Raw genomic sequence first — 21,741 nt, 5'->3', positions numbered from 1 at the left:
AGGGGGGCTCCTGCCCCTCTGTTTGGGGGGGGAGTGGGATCCCTGAGGGAAGGGGTGCCATGTACCCCGCCCTCGCTCCCTCTGGGGGAAGGGGGGCTCCTGCCCCTCTGTTTGGGGGGGAAGCGGGATCCCTGAGGGAAGGGGTGCCATGTACCCCGCCCTCGCTCCCCCTGGGGGAAGGGGGGCTCCTGCCCCACTGTTGGGGGGGGGGAAGCGGGATCCCTGAGGGAAGGGGTGCCGTGTACCCCGCCCTCGCTCCGCCTGGGAAGAGGGGGGCTCCTGCCCCACTGTTGGGGGGGGGAAGCGGGATCCCTGAGGGAAGGGGTGCCGTGTACCCCGCCCTCGCTCCCCCTGGGGGAAGGGGGGCTCCTGCCCCTCTGTTTGGGGGGGGAGCGGGATCCCTGAGGGAAGGGGTGCCGTGTACCCCGCCCTCGCTCCCCCTGGGGGAAGGGGGGCTCCTGCCCCTCTGTTTGGGGGGGGAGCGGGATCCCTGAGGGAAGGGGTGCCGTGTACGCCACCCTCGCTCCGCCTGGGGGAAGGGGGGCTCCTGCCCCTCTGTTTGGGGGGGGAAGCGGGATCCCTGAGGGAAGGGGTGCCGTGTACCCCGCCCTCGCTCCCCCTGGGGGAAGGGGGGCTCCTGCCCCACTGTTGGGGGGGGGAAGCGGGATCCCTGAGGGAAGGGGTGCCATGTACCCCGCCCTCGCTCCCCCTGGGGAAAGGGGGGCTCCTGCCCCACTGTTTGGGGTGAGGGAAGCGGGATCCCTGAGGGAAGGGGTGCCATGTACCCCGCCCTCGCTCCCCCTGGGGGAAGGGGGGCTCCTGCCCCACTGTTGGGGGGGGAAGCGGGATCCCTGAGGGAAGGGGTGCCGTGTACCCCGCCCTCGCTCCGCCTGGGGGAAGGGGGGCTCCTGCCCCTCTGTTTGGGGGGAGAAGCGGGATCCCTGAGGGAAGGGGTGCCATGTACCCCGCCCTCACTCCCCCTGGGGGAAGGGGGGCTCCTGCCCCTCTGTTTGGGGGGGAGCGGGATCCCTGAGGGAAGGGGTGCCATGTACCCCGCCCTCGCTCCCCCTGGGGGAAGGGGGGCTCCTGCCCCACTGTTGGGGGGGGAAGCGGGATCCCTGAGGGAAGGGGTGCCGTGTACCCCGCCCTCGCTCCGCCTGGGAAGAGGGGGGCTCCTGCCCCACTGTTGGGGGGGGGAAGCGGGATCCCTGAGGGAAGGGGTGCCGTGTACCCCGCCCTCGCTCCCCCTGGGGGAAGGGGGGCTCCTGCCCCTCTGTTTGGGGGGGGAGCGGGATCCCTGAGGGAAGGGGTGCCGTGTACCCCGCCCTCGCTCCCCCTGGGGGAAGGGGGGCTCCTGCCCCTCTGTTTGGGGGGGGAGCGGGATCCCTGAGGGAAGGGGTGCCGTGTACGCCGCCCTCGCTCCGCCTGGGGGAAGGGGGGCTCCTGCCCCTCTGTTTGGGGGGGGAGTGGGATCCCTGAGGGAAGGGGTGCCGTGTACCCCGCCCTCGCTCCCCCTGGGGGAAGGGGGGCTCCTGCCCCACTGTTGGGGGGGGGAAGCGGGATCCCTGAGGGAAGGGGTGCCATGTACCCCGCCCTCGCTCCCCCTGGGGAAAGGGGGGCTCCTGCCCCACTGTTTGGGGTGAGGGAAGCGGGATCCCTGAGGGAAGGGGTGCCATGTACCCCGCCCTCGCTCCCCCTGGGGGAAGGGGGGCTCCTGCCCCACTGTTGGGGGGGGAAGCGGGATCCCTGAGGGAAGGGGTGCCGTGTACCCCGCCCTCGCTCCCCCTGGGGGAAGGGGGGCTCCTGCCCCTCTGTTTGGGGGGGGAGCGGGATCCCTGAGGGAAGGGGTGCCGTGTACCCCGCCCTCGCTCCGCCTGGGGGAAGGGGGGCTCCTGCCCCTCTGTTTGGGGGGGGAGCGGGATCCCTGAGGGAAGGGGTGCCGTGTACCCCGCCCTCGCTCCGCCTGGGGGAAGGGGGGCTCCTGCCCCTCTGTTTGGGGGGGGAGCGGGATCCCTGAGGGAAGGGGTGCCGTGTACCCCGCCCTCGCTCCCCCTGGGGGAAGGGGGGCTCCTGCCCCTCTGTTTGGGGGGGGAGCGGGATCCCTGAGGGAAGGGGTGCCGTGTACCCCGCCCTCGCTCCGCCTGGGGGAAGGGGGGCTCCTGCCCCTCTGTTTGGGGGGGGGAAGCGGGATCCCTGAGGGAAGGGGTGCCGTGTACCCCGCCCTCGCTCCCCCTGGGGCAAGGGGGGGCTCCTGCCCCTCTGTTTGGGGGGGGAGCGGGATCCCTGAGGGAAGGGGTGCCATGTACCCCGCCCTCGCTCCCCCTGGGGAAAGGGGGGCTCCTGCCCCACTGTTTGGGGCGAGGGAAGCGGGATCCCTGAGGGAAGGGGTGCCATGTACCCCGCCCTCGCTCCGCCTGGGGGAAGGGGGGCTCATGCCCCTCTGTTTGGGGGGGGGAGCGGGATCCCTGAGGGAAGGGGTGCCGTGTACCCCGCCCTCGCTCCGCCTGGGGGAAGGGGGGCTCCTGCCCCTCTGTTTGGGGGGGGAAGCGGGATCCCTGAGGGAAGGGGTGCCATGTACCCCGCCCTCGCTCCCCCTGGGGGAAGGGGGGCTCCTGCCCCACTGTTGGGGGGGGAAGCGGGATCCCTGAGGGAAGGGGTGCCGTGTACCCCGCCCTCGCTCCGCCTGGGAAGAGGGGGGCTCCTGCCCCACTGTTGGGGGGGGAAGCGGGATCCCTGAGGGAAGGGGTGCCGTGTACCCCGCCCTCGCTCCGCCTGGGGGAAGGGGGGCTCCTGCCCCTCTGTTTGGGGGGGGAGCGGGATCCCTGAGGGAAGGGGTGCCGTGTACCCCGCCCTCGCTCCGCCTGGGGGAAGGGGGGCTCCTGCCCCTCTGTTTGGGGGGGGAGCGGGATCCCTGAGGGAAGGGGTGCCGTGTACCCCGCCCTCGCTCCCCCTGGGGGAAGGGGGGCTCCTGCCCCTCTGTTTGGGGGGGGAGCGGGATCCCTGAGGGAAGGGGTGCCGTGTACCCCGCCCTCGCTCCGCCTGGGGGAAGGGGGGCTCCTGCCCCTCTGTTTGGGGGGGGGAAGCGGGATCCCTGAGGGAAGGGGTGCCGTGTACCCCGCCCTCGCTCCCCCTGGGGCAAGGGGGGGCTCCTGCCCCTCTGTTTGGGGGGGGAGCGGGATCCCTGAGGGAAGGGGTGCCATGTACCCCGCCCTCGCTCCCCCTGGGGAAAGGGGGGCTCCTGCCCCACTGTTTGGGGCGAGGGAAGCGGGATCCCTGAGGGAAGGGGTGCCATGTACCCCGCCCTCGCTCCGCCTGGGGGAAGGGGAGCTCATGCCCCTCTGTTTGGGGGGGGGAGCGGGATCCCTGAGGGAAGGGGTGCCATGTACCCCGCCCTCGCTCCCCCTGGGGGAAGGGGGGCTCCTGCCCCACTGTTGGGGGGGGAAGCGGGATCCCTGAGGGAAGGGGTGCCGTGTACCCCGCCCTCGCTCCGCCTGGGAAGAGGGGGGCTCCGCCACGCCCCACACGGGGCGCGGGGGCCGGGCGCGGGGCGGGCCCTGCCAGGCCGGGCGCGGCGGATGAGGAAACGGCCGCGGCTCCTCCCCGCCCCGCTTCCGCGTTGCCACCTGCCGGGCCCGGCCCAGGTATAAAGCGGCGGCCCCGGCCCAGCGCGCCCGGCCCCGCCGCCCATGGACCCTCGGCGGCGCGCGGCGCCCAGGCCGGTGAGTCGAGTCGAGTCGGGCCGGGCCGGGCCGGCTGGGGGGGGGCGGCCCCGTTTCTCCCCCAAAGCGGCGGGTGGCCCCGGAGGGGGGGGGTACAGCCGGGGGGGCGCGGGCTGCCCCCTATTCGCGGTAAGGGGGCGCGGGGCGCATCCCTGCTTTATTCCTTGTTCTTCTGCCCCCCCGCGGGATCGGGGCCCCCCTTGTGCGAGCCACGGCACCCCCCCGCCCCCCCATTCCCTGCCCCCACAGAGCCCGCTGCCGAAACGCAGAGCCAGGGCGAGGCAGGGGCCCGGAGGGGAGGTGCCTTTTGCCCAAGGTGGCGCCGCGGGCCCCTGGCAGAGTGGGGCCGAAAACCCAGCTTTCCCCGGCCCGGGGCCCCGTTTGCCGCACCGTGCTGGCCGGGCGAGGGGCAGAACCGCAGGGTTTCGGTTAGGGACCCCGGGGCGGGAGCCGTGTCTGTCCCTGGAGCAGGGAATGCCCAGGCCTGAAGGAAGGAGCTGAGAGTAGGTGGAAACGTGGAAACGTGCTCTTTCCACCAAAGCTTGAGGCCACGGCTGAGCACAGGTGCGCTATCCTGGTACCCCGAGACTGCGTTTTGGCTCCTGTCATAGTGGCCGGACGAGGGGGGGTTGCGTGGCCTGAGCCCAGGACCGGGAATCTGTGTCCCAGTTACACGTCTGTCGTTGGCCCTCACGCCCTGACTTCGCACCAGCTGCTTAGCCTTGGTTTTCCCATCTGTGCAAGGGTTAATAACTGACCCTACCTCACAGGGATGTTTGTGGGGCTTACTCAGCTAACGTTTGTAGGGCACTTTGAAGGTGAAAAGTGCTATTTATGTGCTGAGAATGATGTGGCACATCCCAGGATCCTTATTACGAAATGGCAGAGGTGACCATTTTAACAAGTTTCAGAGGAGCAGCCGTGTTAGTCTGTGTTCGCAAAAAGAAAAGGAGGACTTGTGGCACCTTAGAGACTAACCAATTTATTTGAGCATGAGCTTTCGTGAGATACAGCTCACTTCATCGGATGCATTCAGTTTTCATTCAGTGGAAAACTGAATGCATCCGATGAAGTGAGCTGTAGCTCACGAAAGCTCATGCTCAAATAAATTGGCTAGTCTTTAAGGTGCCACAAGTCCTCCTTTTCTTTTAGGAGTTTAAGTGAGTCTCATAATTTTTGAATACTTGGAGTTGGTAACACAGAAAATTTCAGAACTAATGTGAATCAGAGCATAAACTTTGAGCATAAACTTTCGTGAGCTACAGCTCACTTCATTGGATGCATTCAGTGGGGGGGAAGAACAAGTGCCTCTGATGTGCTATAGGAAGGTGATGCCCTATTTTGACAAACACTGAATTAAATTTAGTGCAAACAATCTGCATGTTAACAAGGTTGTTGGGGGATGGGATTTCTAAAGATTTCTCAATTCTTGTGATGTGCTTTGGAAACATAAACATGAAGTATCAATAAAAGAATTTCCAGAGTTCTTGAGTAGCTGAGCCACAGAGAAGAATTTGAAGAATGTTAGTGTGAAAACAGTTCCTGAATTTCCTTTATTTTAGATCAAGTCTTTAGGAGTTAACAATCACTATATTGATTCACAGATACGGTGTGTGAATGAAAAACAGAACTTGCCCCAGGAAAATTATGAACTTGGACAGTATTCCTTCTGCTCTGGGTTTTCCCAGCTGGAGTGAGATGTTTCCAGCTGGCAAACATTAAGTTGCTCAGGTTGACAAAAGCATGAGCTCCAGAGATACATCTGAAAACGATCACCTGAACTTGAACTGTGTGCTTCCTGCGAAGGGCCAGAGCCCTACAGAGTGTGAGCCATTCAGCATGGTGGATGTGGTACCCCGGGCAGCACAGGAAAGGCTCAGGATTTCGGAGCAGGACCTCATGGACAGTGCTGAGATGCAAATGAAAGTGGACTTCTTCCGCAAACTGGGCTACTCGTCAGAAGAGATCTATATCGTTCTCCAAAAACTGGGCTCAAACGCTGACACCAATACTGTCCTTGGGGAGCTTGTGAAGCATGGTGCTGCAGCTGCTGACCGAGAGACTACCGACCCCCCACAGGAGGCCGTAGAAGCTCCATTGATACCCCGTGGGGGAGTTGCCAACAAAACCCCTCCACCTGTGCCGCCATTGGAGGAGAAGGAAGGCAGTAATTTAAAACCCATTGTTATTGATGGAAGCAATGTGGCAATGAGGTAGGTTGGTCCCCTTAAGTGGGAGAAGCATCTTTAATTTTAGTATAGTTGGCATCAGATTAAATTATAAAGTAATTTCTTTACATTTCTTAAGGTTTTTGGTTTTGGGGAGTTTAGTGCTTATGAAAGGTACTAGATTAAAAACTCTGGAGGCATCCAAGCTCTCCACAAAGGTGAGGCCAGGCTGGGCTTTGGTAGAGCAGTCTCACCAACCTGTCTCATTCCCTCACCTCGAAGGGCAACATCTACAAATGTGAGGTTCAGTCTGTCTTAATGGCCCATTCAGTCCTTGGTTTGTCTGCCATGTCCCACTAGGGTGCGAATGATGGGGACTTCTATGCCCAGTGGGAATTTTGGACTTGTTTCATATGAAATGCTAAAGTTTTTGTATTTAAACTAGCAAGCAGAAGTGAAATCCCCGATGTGTAGTCCTGTTACCTAATTACTGTACGTAAGCTCCAAAAGCAGGAAGTTGCTCAACAAATAATTTTTTCAGGGTTAATTAGAAGAGGCTGTAGCTTTGAGTAAAGCGGCCTCTCTGGTCTAGTTTCCACAACTTTCTGGTTAAATCTCATGGCAGATCTGCAGATTGGGTGGAAGAAAAGAGGGACAGATTTCCAGTTTAGAATGACACTGGTACACCAGTTCTGCAGCATCATTGACAGCTGTGAACATGGAGGCAAGATGATGACTTATCTGCAAATCTCTCATACCTTCTGTTGAGAGCCTGCCCTCTTTTCATAGGCAATCTGATCAAGAGATCTGTCATGTGTACTGGACAGATTCAGTACTGGCCCAGGCTGGATTAAAAGTTTTCAGCCTCGTTTTGCCCCCTAAGAATGGTAAAGTGGATTTTTGGGGGGAGAAGTGGGAGGATATGAGGAAGGTTCCCCTTTAGTGAATTCTTTTTGCACATACAGTATACTTACCTCTAGATTTAAAAAAAAAAATCAAGTCCTATGGAACCAGTTGGCCAGAGGGTAGTACGCTTGGACTTCAAATCTGATTCCGCCACTTCAGTTTAAATACAAGTTTCCTTCAGTTTATATTTGATTGTCTTAATCTCTCTTATAATGAGAAGATACATGTCAGTGCACACAGAGCTACTCTAGAGGATTTACCTAGGGCAGAAGAAAGTCCTTTATGGAGACTGCCTTACAGGTGTGGGTTTTTTTCCCCCAAGTCATGATTGGCAGTATGGCTGAGTAAGACTGTATGAGGAAGGAAGGGGAACACCCTATCTCTTGACCGTATAACAGATCCGAGGGCCAAGGCCCAATTTAGCCGGTATGATCAGGAAATATTGTGTTTGCGCTCTGATGTTCACACTGACTTACCAGACTTTATAGCCAGTGGACTTAACCTGGAATTGTGTGTAGGAGAGAGATTGGCCCCTTTCCATTAATAATTGTTTCTCCAACAAAGCTGCATTTCCCAGCATAGTGTGTTCATGGGAGAAAAGACCTTATTTTAAGAGATGTGCTAGTGGGTAGTGTTAATTTTATTGCAGAAACCTTTAACTCTGAATTTTAGTGCATGCAGACAAAGTATTAGGCTACAGTGACCTCTTACCCCTGAATACTCTTCCATCAAGCCACCTCAAGCAAAGGCGAGTGCCTGGCAGATGTGGTCATGGGCAGACCAGGTGTGCGGTGACTAGTCTTCTTGATTTGGGACTGTGGAGAAAGATTCTCTTCCTCACTTGTATTGCATGAAATAACTGCAGAAAAGAATTGGCCCACTTGTCCATTTCAGAGTTAGTGGGATTTCTAGACCACCAGAGGGGTTGGGCCTTCTGCATTAGGGAGCTGTGTTGAGGAAGGAGGAGTTGAAACACATTCCAAGGGGTAAGGCATCCAGCATAAGTATGACTTGGTGGGTTTTTTTCAGTATCATGCCTGTAGTTGCCTCTTCTTCAGGGGAGTAGCTAATTTACATATCCAGATTTATGCCTGCCTTGTTGCCTTAACCGTGCTTTTCTCTCCATTAGAAATGTGCCACTTGTTATGACTGAACTTTAGGGTGAATGATTCCAAAGCAAATACTGTTTGATTCTGCTCGTCAAAATATTTGTTACGATATATTTGAGAAAACTTGGCAGGACAGAATCTGTCCATCTGGAAATGTCTGTGTTGGAACACTTGATCTTCAGCTGCCATTTAGAGGAAGAATATTTCTCCTCTGATTCCTATCAGGATGTAGCAATACCGCAGCTGGAACGCAGTTTAATGTTTGCAAAGCAGGCAGTTGACTGGTGTGGGTTATTTTGAAGCTGTTTACCAGGAGGGGAATTCCATTCTGAAACTTCCTGTATTAATGGTGTATGATGTTCCCTGCTGATTCACTTGCACAATGAGCAGCAGGCCTCCCTGTACAGCTCTCAACATCATATGCAAATCTCAGTGGAAATTAGCTTCTACTTCCTTCTAAGGGAATTTCTCAGTAGTTGCCAAATCAGATCAGCCCGTTTGACCGTTTTCATTGCGGACTCTGACTTGTTAGCTGGGACTCCAGAAACCTGAATGCATGTTTTTCATTTAATCTTTCAGGAACTGTGGTGGTAAATGTTTGGGTATCTTTCAACTCTATTGGTTTTGTAAAAACTCCTTTTTGGGTATTTTTCCTCTGGCCACTGATGTAAGCTAACTGAATTTTGGGAGCTTACTATTTTAAAACCTTCTCAAGGAAGTTTATATAAACTGGCCACCGGGAAGTTTAGACTTGAAATTAGACGAAGGTTTCTAACCATCAGAGGAGTGAAGTTTTGGAATAGCCTTCCAAGGGAAGCAGTGGGGGCAAAAGATCTATCTGGCTTTAAGATTAAACTCAATAAGTTTATGGAGGAGATGGTATGATGGGATAACATGGTTTTGGTAATTAAATATTCATGGTAAATAGGCCTAATGGCCTGTGATGGGATGTTAGATGGGGTGGGATCTGAGTTACCCAGGAAAGAATTTTCTGTAGTATCTGGCTGGTGAATCTTGCCCATATGCTCAGGGTTTAGCTGATTGCTATATTTGGGGTCGGGAAGGAATTTTCCTCCAGGGCAGATTGGGAGAGGCCCTGGAGGTTTTTCACCTTCCTCTGTAGCATGGGGCACGGGTTACTTGCTGGAGGATTCTCTGCTCCTTGAAGTCTTTAAACCACGATTTGAGGACTTCAATAGCTCAGACATAGGTGAGAGGTTTTTCGCAGGAGTGGGTGGATGAAATTCTGTGGCCTGCGTTGTGCAGGAGGTCAGACTAGATGATCATAATGGTCCCTTCTGACCTTAGTATCTATGAATCTATAAGTTTTAAAGATAGCCCTGCCGCCTGGAAGCTGTCCCTGGGGTACAGTAAGCTTATGCATTTGTTTTGAATAATTGGGGGGGGGGGGAGATGTTCAGTTCCCCCTGTTTATCTCCATATCCAAATAGACCTTGCAACAGTCTGAAATTGGTCTGTGGCTTAAATCGTACGTGCAGTAAAACTAATTTTTTTTTCCTGTTTGTGGTATAGTTGTATCCATGTTGGTCCCAGGAGATTAGAGAGACCAAGTGGGTGAAGTAATATCTTTTATTGGATCAACTTCTGTTGGTGAACAAGACAAGCTTTGAGCTTACATAGAGCTCTTCTTCAGGTCTGGGAAAGGTACTCAAAGGGTAGGTCTACACTGCAATGTAAGCCTAGGGTTAATAGAACTCAAGTTAGCAGACCCTGGGTTTGTTAATCTACAGCTTGAGAGTCTACACTCATTTGTAACTCCAGCTTAGGAATTACTGAACCCTGGATCCTAACCTGGGGCTCTGGCATCTACCCTGCAGTACATAGGTCTGAGTCCAACCACTCATATCCTGCACACTCCCAAAATGTAGACACTCTAGCCCTTTGTTCGTGTTGCAATGTGGGAAAACTTGACTCTGCAGAGGGCAAATAAAGTTGGCCTGTGGGACTGAGGGATACTTGTAGCATACTCCCAGAACATGAGTCCAGTGGGGCTGCTTCTGCAATAGGGCTTGAACCCTGGGTCCTGGCTTAACTCAGACTGATACCCTCCAACCCCTTGGGATCCTCGGTCTGAGCCCTGGATTAACACGATTTGTATGTAGATGGAAGGGGGGTTAGGCTCAAGCCTGGGCTTACTTTGCAGTGTAGACATACCCAGAGTGTTACAGCTAAATACAAGGTGGAACAAGATTGTTTAGAATAAGGAGTTAACATTGTAAGAGATGATTCAAGTGGGCAGATAACACTTCTGCAGTTATAGGACCCTCCCCCAACACATCTTTCAAGATCTGTGGGTCCCACACGTGCTTATCACAACATGTGGTGTACCTCACCCAGTGCACTATGTGCCCCAATAACTATGTGGGTGAAACCACACAATCACTATGCTTTTGAATGAACTCTCACAGAAAAATAAAACAAGAACACCCAATCACCCATGGACGAGCACTCTTCACAAAACAATGACTCCATATCTGACCTCTCAGTCCTCGTCCTCAGTGGAAACCTGCACAATACCTTCAACAGACAAGCATGGGAGTTTAAAGTCATAACTCTACTAGACACTAAAAATCATGTACTTAGTAAAGATTCTGGATTTGACTCATTATAACAATCGGTAATCCACTGATCCTTCCTTGCCCTACTACTGTTAATTGCTCACTTCACCTTGAGTGGTCTCTTAAAACATGTTACAATTTGTACCACCTTGTATTTAGCTGGGATGCTCTGGGTATCTTCCTGACATCTGAAGGAGAGCTCTGTGTAGCTTGAAAGCTTGTGTGTCTCACCAACAGAAGTTGCTCCCCCAGCTTGGCTCTCTTTTTATTTCCTACAGAATGAAGGACCCATTTTGTTTAAACTAGAGAATTCCATATAATGATAAAATGGAAATATCACTTCAAATCTGTGTCCATATAGAGCCAATTCAAATGATGATGGTTCTATAATCTGTAAAATACCCTGGAGCTGGGAGTTTAAGGAGAAAGAATAGTAATTCTTGGTCCCGCAGCAGTGAAAGTTCTGCCCTGTCAGGTACTCATTTGACTCCCATCGCTGTTGTGTCTGAGCATGTCTTCAGTTGTAATATAGTCTCTGTTTCAGGAGCTTTAAAAAATTATTTCTAGGCTGGAGTTTTGCTCAGTGGGGAAGTGAACTTTGGATTGTGTTGGGTTTCTTTAAACCCTTCTACAATAGAACCTCAGAGTTACGAACACCTCAGGAATAGAGGTGGTTTATAACGCCGAACAAAACGTTCTGGTGGTTCTTTCAAAAGTTTATAACTGAACATTGACTTAATACAGCTTTGAAACTTTACTATGCAGAAGAAAAATGCTTCATTCCCGTTATTTTTTTAATTTACATTTAACACAGTACTGTGCTGTATTTGCTTTTTTGGGGCTCTGTTGTTGCCTGATTGTGTAAATCCGGATCCAAATGAAGTGTGTGGTTAACTGGTCAGTGTGTAACTCTGGTGTTCATAACTCTGAGGTTGTACTGTACTCTAAAAGGCAAAGGAGAAATTGTGTATTGTTGCTGTGGCGGTGGGTGGGAAGAAAACAAGCCGAAGTTATTTCATTTAGAAAGTGGCTGCTGCATGTGTTCAGTTTTTTCATGCAAATTGATAGGGACTTAAAAAAAAAAAACCTCTTACTGCATCAAAGCGACTAAACTGACAAAAGCCACAAAATGCCGTGCTTAGGCTTGTAATAGGAGCACTATTGAGTTGCTTGCCATTTTTAAAAATCTATTATTGGGGAAAGAACATAGGTGCCTTTTTTCCCTTTACTCACAAAAAAGCTAAATTTGGATAATGAGCCTTCTGCTTTCACTTCATAAGACCCTAACAAGAGGATCCAGAGGCCAAAACTCTAGTGCCTTTGGTATTTTTCACCCTACATATTGCTCACATTGATGTAAAGGTTTCTGGCATTTAATGGTTTTGCAGAGAAACAAGCGGTCTCTTTGAAGGTAGGCACTTCTGATATTGTTACCCAAAGAACTCAAGAGCAGGGTTCAGGAATATAGCATGCAATGGCTAATACAAGGACAGTTGTGTCCAAAGTTTTTCCACAGAGCATTTACTTCTGTATGTTTTATGGGGGATGTTTGTACACCCACATGCACCAAAAAAGATACCCCCTCTCATGTCTGTGCTTCAGCTTTTTCCAGTTATCTCTGACTTCATTTAAGTATACTGTACCTGCTTTATGCCTCAACACTGCAAACGCTGACTGACTGTGTAGCTCTGCCTACTGTGAGGACACAATGAGATTACTCAGTACTCATTACTCTGGTTGGCCAAGAGTTTGCCAGATCAATCTCTAAGACTGCAGAATGACTTAATATGGTATGGACCTTGGCTCACTACAAAATAAATTTCCCTCTCTTGGTATTGACAACTCCTCATCAATTATTGGGAGTGTACCATATACACCCTGTTTGAATTGGCCATGTCAGCGCTGGTTCTCCACTTGTAAGGTAACTCTCCTTTTCATGTGTCGGTATATTTATACCTGCATCTGTAATTTTCACTCCATGCATCTGAAGAAGTGGGTTTTTTACCCACAAAAGCTTCTGCCCATATAAATCTGTTAGTCGTTAAGGTGCCACCGGACTCCTCATTTTTCTTGTGATCTGTGTACCTTTGTATTGTCATAAGCCATTCTGAGCCTGCGATGGTGGTGATATAAATAAGCAGATTTTTCCTGACTAGGTGCCCATTGCTTTTCCACATAAGAACTTTCACCTTTAAAAATTGTGATAAGACTTGCAGGCAATACTCACAGAAAATACTAATCCTGTTTGTGTTATCTTACATTTATATAGCATCTTTTGTTATGAAGGTTCCTCAAGCAGTTTTGAACCGGGAATATCTTCATCAGTGAAATGCAGCTGCCTCTGATGTGGAATGTGACATTTCTTTATTGGCACATGTTAACATTACACTACAGTTTAGGACAGGAAACAAATCTTGTTCTCTGAAACTGCAAGGGAACTTAAGTAGGCACCATGTAATTACCTAAATTAGAATTTGGCAAGGATACAAGAGTTACAACCCTGTTTCTTGTGAAAAGTGAAGTGACATGTATGCTCTTCAGAGAACACCAACATGAGCAGTTGCCTTTCACGTGTTTTCTTTGGGTATCTGAGCCCCAGATCAGACTGTATGTAGTGATAGTGGATCACAAGATGGCCTGATCGAAGCTGGCCAGTTGGAATACATGAGTCTGGGTAACAAAATGAACTAGGCTCAACGGTAGTCAGTTGTAGTCTCCCACCACCCAAGAGATGGGAGACCAGGCTTTTTGTATGCTAATACGCTACTGCATTTCTTTGTTAACTTGGTAATGCACTTTAATGTAGTTCTTATTTGTTTCAAAAATACTTGACTCTGAACATAGCTTTCCAGAGTATCTTTTACCTACTGAAGGGAGGGTTGCTTAAACATAAAGCAAGTTCCTTGAAGTCTGATGGATTCTTGAGTTTGCATGGATCATAATCTAATTATTTTGCATTGTAGATATTAATATTTTTAGAAATGTAATATGAATTTTTGTTTAAGTGGGTAGTGAGGGGAAATTGATTCTCTTGAAGTGACTCCCCATTCATACTCTTCAGTGCAACATGCAGGGTCTCTGAAAGTCACCCTAAAGTAAATGCCACCTACAGCCCTGATCTGTCACTACTGTGAAACTAGTAACCTGGAAACAGTTGATAATATTTCTAGTTAATGTGCAACATAAGCACTGATAACATTGTGAATACTGGAACCTGCAAAGAAACGATTACCAGCCATGTGTTATATAGAAACTCTCCAGAGACTTATTGATCTGACTTAATTGACTGTTCATTAGGAAGGATTGTGTTGTGCAAGCAACTAACCTCTGATACTTGTGATTGCCCTTTTCTTCGGGTAGAATTTTTCCTTTTCTTGATTGTCTCTAACAGGCCAGCTGGATATAAAGAATTTATTCGGGGCTTTCAGGTTTGAAGCTGCCATTTCATAAACACAGTGCAGTCACAAGTAGTCTCTCCACATACTGGGCTCTGTATAATGAGGAGAGGATCTGTCCTTCCCCATCTTTACAGATGAGCTTTGTTGAACACATTTTTGGTATGAAGTAAAGCAAAAGGAAAGAGACTCCTATACTACAACCGTTTGCTGGTCTAGCTACATTGGCGACCCCTACTAGCCTGAACGAAGTTGTAGTGGCAAGAGGCCTTTTGTCGGTATCGCTTGCTTACCCCAGCTCTCCGAACAAAATGAAGCTGTACTGCAAATGGACTTTTCTGCCAACATAACTGCATTTATACTAGGAGCGGTTGCCAATAGCACTCTAGCTATGGGTTTGATTTCTCTTCTTTCCTCTCCTGTGCCCCCCTTCTCCCCCCCCCTCACTGACATAGCTATGCCAGCAAAACTTAGGAGTCTAAATATAGGTTTGAGTGCCCCATTGTAAACAAGTGGGCCCCGATTTCAGAGGTGCTAAAAGTTGATGAAAGTTGTCAGTGCTCTGCGCGTCTGGGGATTTGTGGGTATTGCAGCTTTAGAATAGCTTAAGACAGAACTACTGGTCCCCTCAACCTCTTTAATGCATTGCAATAAATGGACAAAATTCAGAGGCTGTTGACTAATAGGATACTGTGTCTATAAAAGTACCACCTTGAAAAGAATGTCTAAAACACTGGCTCTTCCTGCTTAGTATTGGACTGTCTGTCTCATGTGCTGTCTGTGAATACGCAAAAGTACATTGTATCTGGATACTGAAAACAAGGTCCTCTTCCATCCTCTTTAATGCAGCCATGGAAATAAAGAAGTGTTCTCCTGCCGAGGTATCCTGCTGGCCGTTCACTGGTTTTGGGACAGAGGACACCCAGATATCACAGTCTTTGTGCCATCCTGGAGAAAAGAACAGCCAAGACCAGATGTGCCCATCACAGGTGTGGAGCTCTAAAGCCAAAACTAAATCTCTAAAGCTTCCAATTGTAGCATTTTAATAAGCCTGCCAAGGTCCTTTTTGGGCCAGTAAGCTCCTAGGTAGCAAATGGAAAATAAGAGCACTAGAAACTTAACCAAACTTCTGACCAGTGAGATTTCAAATCCCTAACCTCTCCTCTAAGCAAGTTCTTGCTCAGATAAGGTAGCTGAGTTCAAAGAACATAACTAACTTTATTCCAAAATGCTTCCTTAGTCCTGAGGTTTACTCACTTGATGTGTGTTACCTTTTCTTATCTCCAGAATTCATTTTCTCCTCTTGTAAATGGCCATACAGCCCACCTGTATGAAATGTTAACAGACAAGCAGCTTGGGGATCTATTCAGATGGGTCCAGGTGGTGATAATTGCTGTTTTGAGTTTCCAAGGAACAGAGGTTTGAGTTGTTCCAAAGTCAGTATTTCAGCTCTGAAAAGAAATCCATACATACTCCAGAGCACTATAAAGTCAGCCTGGCCACTTCCATCAAAGGCATGCTTTGGCCTTGCCTTATTGGTCTGCTTGTCATAGGTTGAAGAAAACATAGGGACTGGAGTTTCATTGTACTGCAGCACCATCTGCAAGTCCTAACTAAAATCAGGACCTCACTGTGCTAGGTGCAGTAAAAACACATAGGAGGAGTCAGTTCGTGCCTCAAAGCTTACAAACTACACAGACAGCACAGCTAACGTGTGCAAGACAAGGAAGAATCATTGTCCCCATTTGACAGATCAGGGATTGGAGGCACAGAGGGACTACGTTACTTGCCCAGGATCACAGCAGTTATTCCTGGCTGGGCCACAGACTGAACCCAGATCTTCAGAGTCCTAGTTCAGTGCCTTAGCCAGAAGACAGTCTTGGTCCATGTTAAATTGAGTTTGGGTCAGTGCCCTTTTAAACTGAGAGGTGTGGGTGAGGAAATTGAAAAATTGGAAAGATTTTAACAGTAGCAGTCTGTGCAGGACACAGAGTAACTGAAATGTCAAAGTAGCCACTGTGCCCCTTTGGAACTCTGGACTCTGCATGTTCGTAACTCGTTTGTTTGTTTTTTGCCTGTAAACATTACACTTTACTTTTTTGGCATCTGTTGCCTGGAAATGATACCAGGCTGTGTATGTGTTTATGCCACATTTTCATGATTGTTCCAGACCAGCACATTCTCCGTGACCTTGAAAAGAAGAAAATTCTGGTCTTCACTCCTTCCAGGCGGGTTGGAGGCAAACGCGTTGTCTGTTATGATGACCGTTTCATTGTGAAACTGGCATATGAGTCTGATGGCATCGTGGTTTCCAACGACACTTACCGTGACCTGCAGAATGAGCGTCCTGAATGGAAGAAGTTCATTGAGGAGCGCTTGCTGATGTATTCCTTTGTTAATGACAAGTACGTTCATGTTCCCTGGTTGCTTAAAAACAATACAGCAGTTTTAAGTGACCATAGTACTGTGTGCCTTTGATTAATAGAAGGTCAGTGGCATCTCAGTGTTAGGAGGAGATGGCATGCAGGGGCTGGAAAGGTGAGTGTCAAACACAGGGTAAAGCAAATGACTTAAAGTGAGTATTTGAGAGGCAGTGACTCAGTGCTTCCTATGTGGAACAGCTCCTCCCAATAGGCAGCAAGTCACAGGGAGGGCACAAAGAAAAGGCCAAGAGTGGCTCTGACTGCACTTGGCTTGCTTGGAGCCAGGAACTCCTCCCTGCTGACATTCCTGGGCAGGCCTGGCACTGGTACAGACCACTCGCTTCCTCTGCATTACAAATGAGAAAATGATCAGCTGGCCCAGCGTGCGACAGCAGAGCACAGGATTGGTGTGACCAGCAATGCGGGGGAGGCAGCCTGCTCTGTTCCTGGGGCAAGAAGCCTCTTGCAACAATCTCGATCAAATCCTTCTCTGTTTACTTGAACAGTACGGTTGGGCAACAACCCTTCTCTGTATGGCTAATAAACAGGTCAGCCTGCCATGGGTCATTAAGAGAGGATTAAAAGGGAAACTTGTCTTACAAATAGTGACACCCTGTTGGGTCTAGAGGAATTGTCTGAATCAGACACTCCTGTGGCCATGCCAGGGTTTGTTTCTTGGCTGGCATAGGGAGGGGATGGCAGATGTGAATAACTTTTCATCCGCATGCAGCCGAGAGACTGAAACCTTGGCCCAGGAAAGTGGCTGCTCCTGAGTGATGCTCATTATCTTCTTTTAGGTTTATGCCTCCAGATGACCCCTTAGGGCGGCATGGCCCCAGCCTGGAGAACTTCCTGAGAAAAAAACCTTTGGTGCCAGAACACAAGAAACAGCAGTGCCCTTACGGTAAGACTAGCCTCATATGCTTGGGGGCAGTGGTGTCTGTACAGAGTAAACTGTACACACTTGGTGAATTGCAGCAGGTCACCCTATGTTCTGCCTTTTCCTTGCAGGGAAGAAATGCACTTATGGGATTAAGTGTAAATTCTATCATCCTGAAAGGATCAACCAACCACAGCGCTCTGTAGCTGATGAACTACGGGCCAATGCAAGGCTATCCCCAACCAGAAGCCCCACCAGCACTGCCAAAGAGGAGAAAAGGAGCAGGAGACCTTCCCAGGCAGAGCCCCTCTGCTCTGTGTCCACAGATAGTGACAAAGGCTCTGTGCAGAAGGTCTCCATGGAGAGGAAAAGCTCAGCCCAAAAAGCAAAACCTAGCGACAGTCCCCTCCTAATCCAGGGGGATTGTGCCTTGGGCAGTGTCCCCTCTAACAATGGCAGCTATCGATCTTCTGACTGGTACCAGCACCCTCCCCCTTCTCCCCATATGGACTCTCTCTCTTACATCTCTCAGGAGCATCTTGACTCAGGCATTGGATCCCTTGAGAACCAAATGTCTGAGATGTGGCCTTGCAGATCTTCTGCTCACTGTGAGCATTCCCACCCCGAACAGATGGCAGTCTGTAGCTGCAGCAGACAGAGACCTGTCTACCAGCACTCTCCTAGTGTAGAGCAGGACACCCTTGGCCACTATAAGCACAGCTCTCGCAAAGCGGTCTCCTCTGATACTAGCTACTTGCCATATAGTTCTGAGAACTCTCTCACGAGGTCCTCTCACTCTTTCCCAGGCTATGGAGTGCCCGTACATCTAGCGGGTGGCGGGCATTATAGCATTCCCAATGAGTATAACACCGCAGCACGACATCTTCGTGAATACTGGTCTGAGCCGTACCAAATGCCTGCCACATCAACACGACCTAGCAACATTAGAGACCCTCACCCATTGCCGAGAGCCCCAGGGCCAGCGTACGGTGACCAGTGCCAGTGGGCCCTGCCAGACCGCTTCGCAGAGGAGCGAGCCAATGTGCATGTGAAACTCTGTGGCATATTCCACCCCCATTTAGTAGATGCTGTGATGAGCCGTTTCCCTCAGCTTTTGGATCCCCAAAGACTAGCTGCTGAAATACTGACGTACAAGTCTCAGAACCCAGGTATGTGAGGCAGTCGATGTGCTGGGAGCAATGTCTCTCCTGTGGACAGCACAGCACAAATGGCATGGCTGCCTCCGTGAGGGTTTTCACCTTCCTCTGAAGCACCAGGTCCAAGATGAAGGCAGGATACCAGACTCAATGGGCCAATGGCGTACTCTGGTGTGGCCAATTCTAATGCACCTCACAAAACTGCTTGTGAGGAAACTGTCCCATCCTCCCCTAGGGCATATTAGCAGGAATCTGGGGAAAGGGGGTGGATTTTGCCTTTCTCAGGAGCACAGAGCAGGGATTCCCCTGTAGGAGCAGGTGGGTATGTCCTGTCCATTGAGCTCCTGCAATTGTCAGTTGGGCACTTCGGACCATGGTTCTTCCCATTAGCCTGCAGCATTCAGAGGTGGCGTAGCACACAGTCAGATGTATGGCGCTTTGAGAAAGATCTGACAGTTACGTTTGAGTGAGTGGGGTCTGTGGGGTTACTCTGAGACGGTGCCTTTTGCAATAAGTGTCTGTGTAACTACATCTCGGGAAAGGCTGGAGTCTGTGCTCATTGTCCAGTCTGCTCCTTAGTTCTTAACTGAGTCGCTTGCCTTGAACTCCCATCAGCCATCTTCATTTTGTCCTTGTGAGGAGACGGCAGATTCCAATAGCTGACTCGACCATTTTTACGGCCTTTCCGTGCCCTAACCACCCCTAATGAGTTGGCCTTATGTGGGGCTGCCCTGTGAATAGGGCAGTTCTTTCACCTGCTGCAGGGCTCCCGCTAATCCAAAGAGTGAGGAGTTAATCTTATCTCTGCTTGCCTGGAAGGGCCTGGAACTGCACCAAACCTCCATGTGACTTGTATTCTGGTCTCTGGAGCCTTGCCTCCTGCACTTTCTCCACCAAAACTACATTCTGTACCAAACTTCAGAGAAGAGCAGGCTTGTGCTGCTCTTCTAAAACACGTCCCTTATGCCCGGCCGTGGAATCATCTGTATAGTGCTGAGGAGAGGCCTGGAATGCCTGTGATATTAGCTCCCCCTTCGTCATCACCCCACCATAGCTGTGGGGATCAGTAAAATGAAGTGACTACGGTCCCACTTGGACTTGCAAGTTTTGTGTCTGCCCTTTTGCCAGTACAATTTTGATGGCTCCTCCAAATTCTTGGCAATATTCAGTATTTTCTCTTTGAATTTGACACTCCTTTACCCTTTCACTCCTATATATTGTTCTCTCCCCACCCCCACAAGCACCCTTCTGACTCCCAAGATCTCCAAAGCGGTCTCACTTTTGTTTATGACTAATTGACCCTCTTAAGTCTGTTTCGGTTAAGGATATCTTTGGTGACTTGTAGATACTGTAACTAAAATTTTAAGATATACAAAAGCAAATACTGTAGCAATTGCTTCTGGTCCCAGCATTTTAATTAGGGTGCAAAGGAAACTTTCACTTGCAGGCCAGAAGCAGTTGACTTGTTGATACACATTGTATCTGTGTGGCGGTGTTTTTTTAATTATGTCCATCTTGTGGTTAAATCAAGGTCCTTCTAAGTGGCAAACCATGAGAGGGAGAACTGCGCACAGATTTGGCTGAGCCACCCCACTTCTCAGTGGTGTGTTGGAGGCTATTCTGTTCGCTGGTTCTTACCACTCAGATTTCCAGTGGATGGCCTAGCCAAATTGGCACCATGTGCCATGGAAACCACAAGGACACAGAAACCCTGTATACCTGGTTAATTATGATACATTACAAAACTGTAATGTTTCATGTTAGTAAGCAAAATGCTTCTTAATCTTATGTAACCTGATAACTTTGCATATTTGTAAATAACAGGAAAGATGTTTTTTAATGGTATTGTCCAGAAACTTGTTTGATACTATTTTACTTAGTACTGTACTTAACTCAGCCATTGTGTGTTAGTGGTGTTTTCTGGAAGAGTTAATAGCAATATATACTTGTTCTATTGCAGTCAAAGATCTTAGACACTTTTATACTTAAAGTTGACAGTTATTGAAACTTGCTGTATCACTTGGAGTCCACGCAGTCAGCTAGTCATGTGGAAGAGGCAGCCCTGTGTATGTCATGGCAAAGTAAGAACTTGCATTACCCAAATAAAAATGGCTAGGTTGCGTGGCTAGGTTGTTGGGTCTCTTTTTGATGGCTTTTGGGAAGACTGTTTTACAGCTTGGTGGGGATTTTTAAGAAGTGTACCACAACAGACTTCTGGAAAGGCAGCTGTGCTGTTAAGACACTGGACTGAGACTTGGGATCTCTGGATTCACTTCCCAGCTCTGACACAGACTCCCTGGATGACCTTGAGGAAAATCACTTAATCTCTGTTTCGTCTGTGAAATGGACATGAGACTTCCCTGCCTCTGGGGGGCTGGGCATAGAGACTCATTCATGGTTGTGAGGCTGAGGACCATGGAAGTGTTGGGATACACCATGGTAGCAAGTGTGGGGTTGGTCCAGGGAAATGACACTTTGCTGGCATGTGGGTTTTTCAGCAGGCTGTGTGGGGAAAAGTCTGCTGTTGTGTTTGGCAGCTGCCATAAGTGACCCAGGATGCTACAGCCTGTTTTTGTCGTTGTTTTGGTAGAACTCATGAAGCCTGCTTCTCCTCACCCCTCCTAGCAATTGTTGGACAGAATTTAAAAACAAAAACTGGTTTTCTGTTCTGCTCACTAATTCAAACAGAACACTCAAAGCAAAGCTCCCAGCCTTGGCTTCTGCAGCTTTGTGATCTACATAGAGAGATTAGTGTAAACATCTGACCAGAGAGCGGATGAGTACCAGTGCTCCATAGGCAATGAAAGGGGTCGGGGCGCAAGCCATGTTTTTTTAACTTTCATCAATGAAGCAGCAAATGCAGAGGTGCCAGGGCTATGAACCACCAACCCTAAAGGAGCCGGGGCTTAGCCCTGGCATAACTTAAGCACTGTCTAGCACCATATCATTTATGCAAGCTGTTGATATAAATCTATCACTATAAATCATGACACCACGCCATATGCAAGACTTTCTTGGCAGGGGCCTTTGTTAGTGAGCTTAGGAGGAAGTCTAGTAAGAATTTAACACTCAAATTTCTCTAGGGGAATACTTCCTCTCCCAACCCCACCCTCTAGAGTTCAGTACAACAGAGTTTTATCTGACTTTGTAAATTATTTTATGGTCTTTTATTCAAATGTGCTCCCTTGATCTAGTACAGTCAGATAGCTCTTTCCAGCTGATATGAAATAAATCCCTTCCCTAAACTGGAGGAAAAGAGGGACCTCCTTTGAAGGTAGTGGTGTATCTGTGTTCTAATGGGAATCTGAGAGCAGCAGCTGGGGAGGGGGAGGACTGGGACTCAGAAGGCCTGGGTTCTGTTCCTGGCTCTGGCTCTGAGCTGCTGCATGAGCTTGAGCAAGTCCC

The 21,741-nt window shown here is 50.0% G+C and overlaps 1 protein-coding gene across 1 annotated transcript; it reads left to right on the top strand.

The window, feature by feature from the left end:
- Window positions 1-3,579: 3,579 nt before the first annotated feature.
- ZC3H12A (zinc finger CCCH-type containing 12A) lies at window positions 3,580-20,505 on the top strand. Its single transcript, XM_084652175.1, has 6 exons — window positions 3,580-3,719; window positions 5,324-5,932; window positions 14,726-14,865; window positions 16,047-16,281; window positions 17,097-17,203; window positions 17,311-20,505. Exons 2-6 carry the CDS (start codon window positions 5,463-5,465, stop codon window positions 18,354-18,356), a joined length of 1,998 nt encoding a protein of 665 aa, XP_084508301.1. The 5' UTR covers window positions 3,580-3,719; window positions 5,324-5,462; the 3' UTR covers window positions 18,357-20,505.
- The last annotated feature ends 1,236 nt before the right edge of the window (window positions 20,506-21,741 follow it).

This window comes from Lepidochelys olivacea, assembly GCF_965140295.1.
Source record: "Lepidochelys olivacea isolate rLepOli2 genome assembly, chromosome: 19".
In the NCBI taxonomy this organism is placed as follows: Eukaryota; Metazoa; Chordata; order Testudines; family Cheloniidae; genus Lepidochelys; species Lepidochelys olivacea.
The sequence above is the reverse complement of the archived record's forward strand: the minus strand, read 5'-3'. Positions and strand labels throughout refer to the sequence as shown.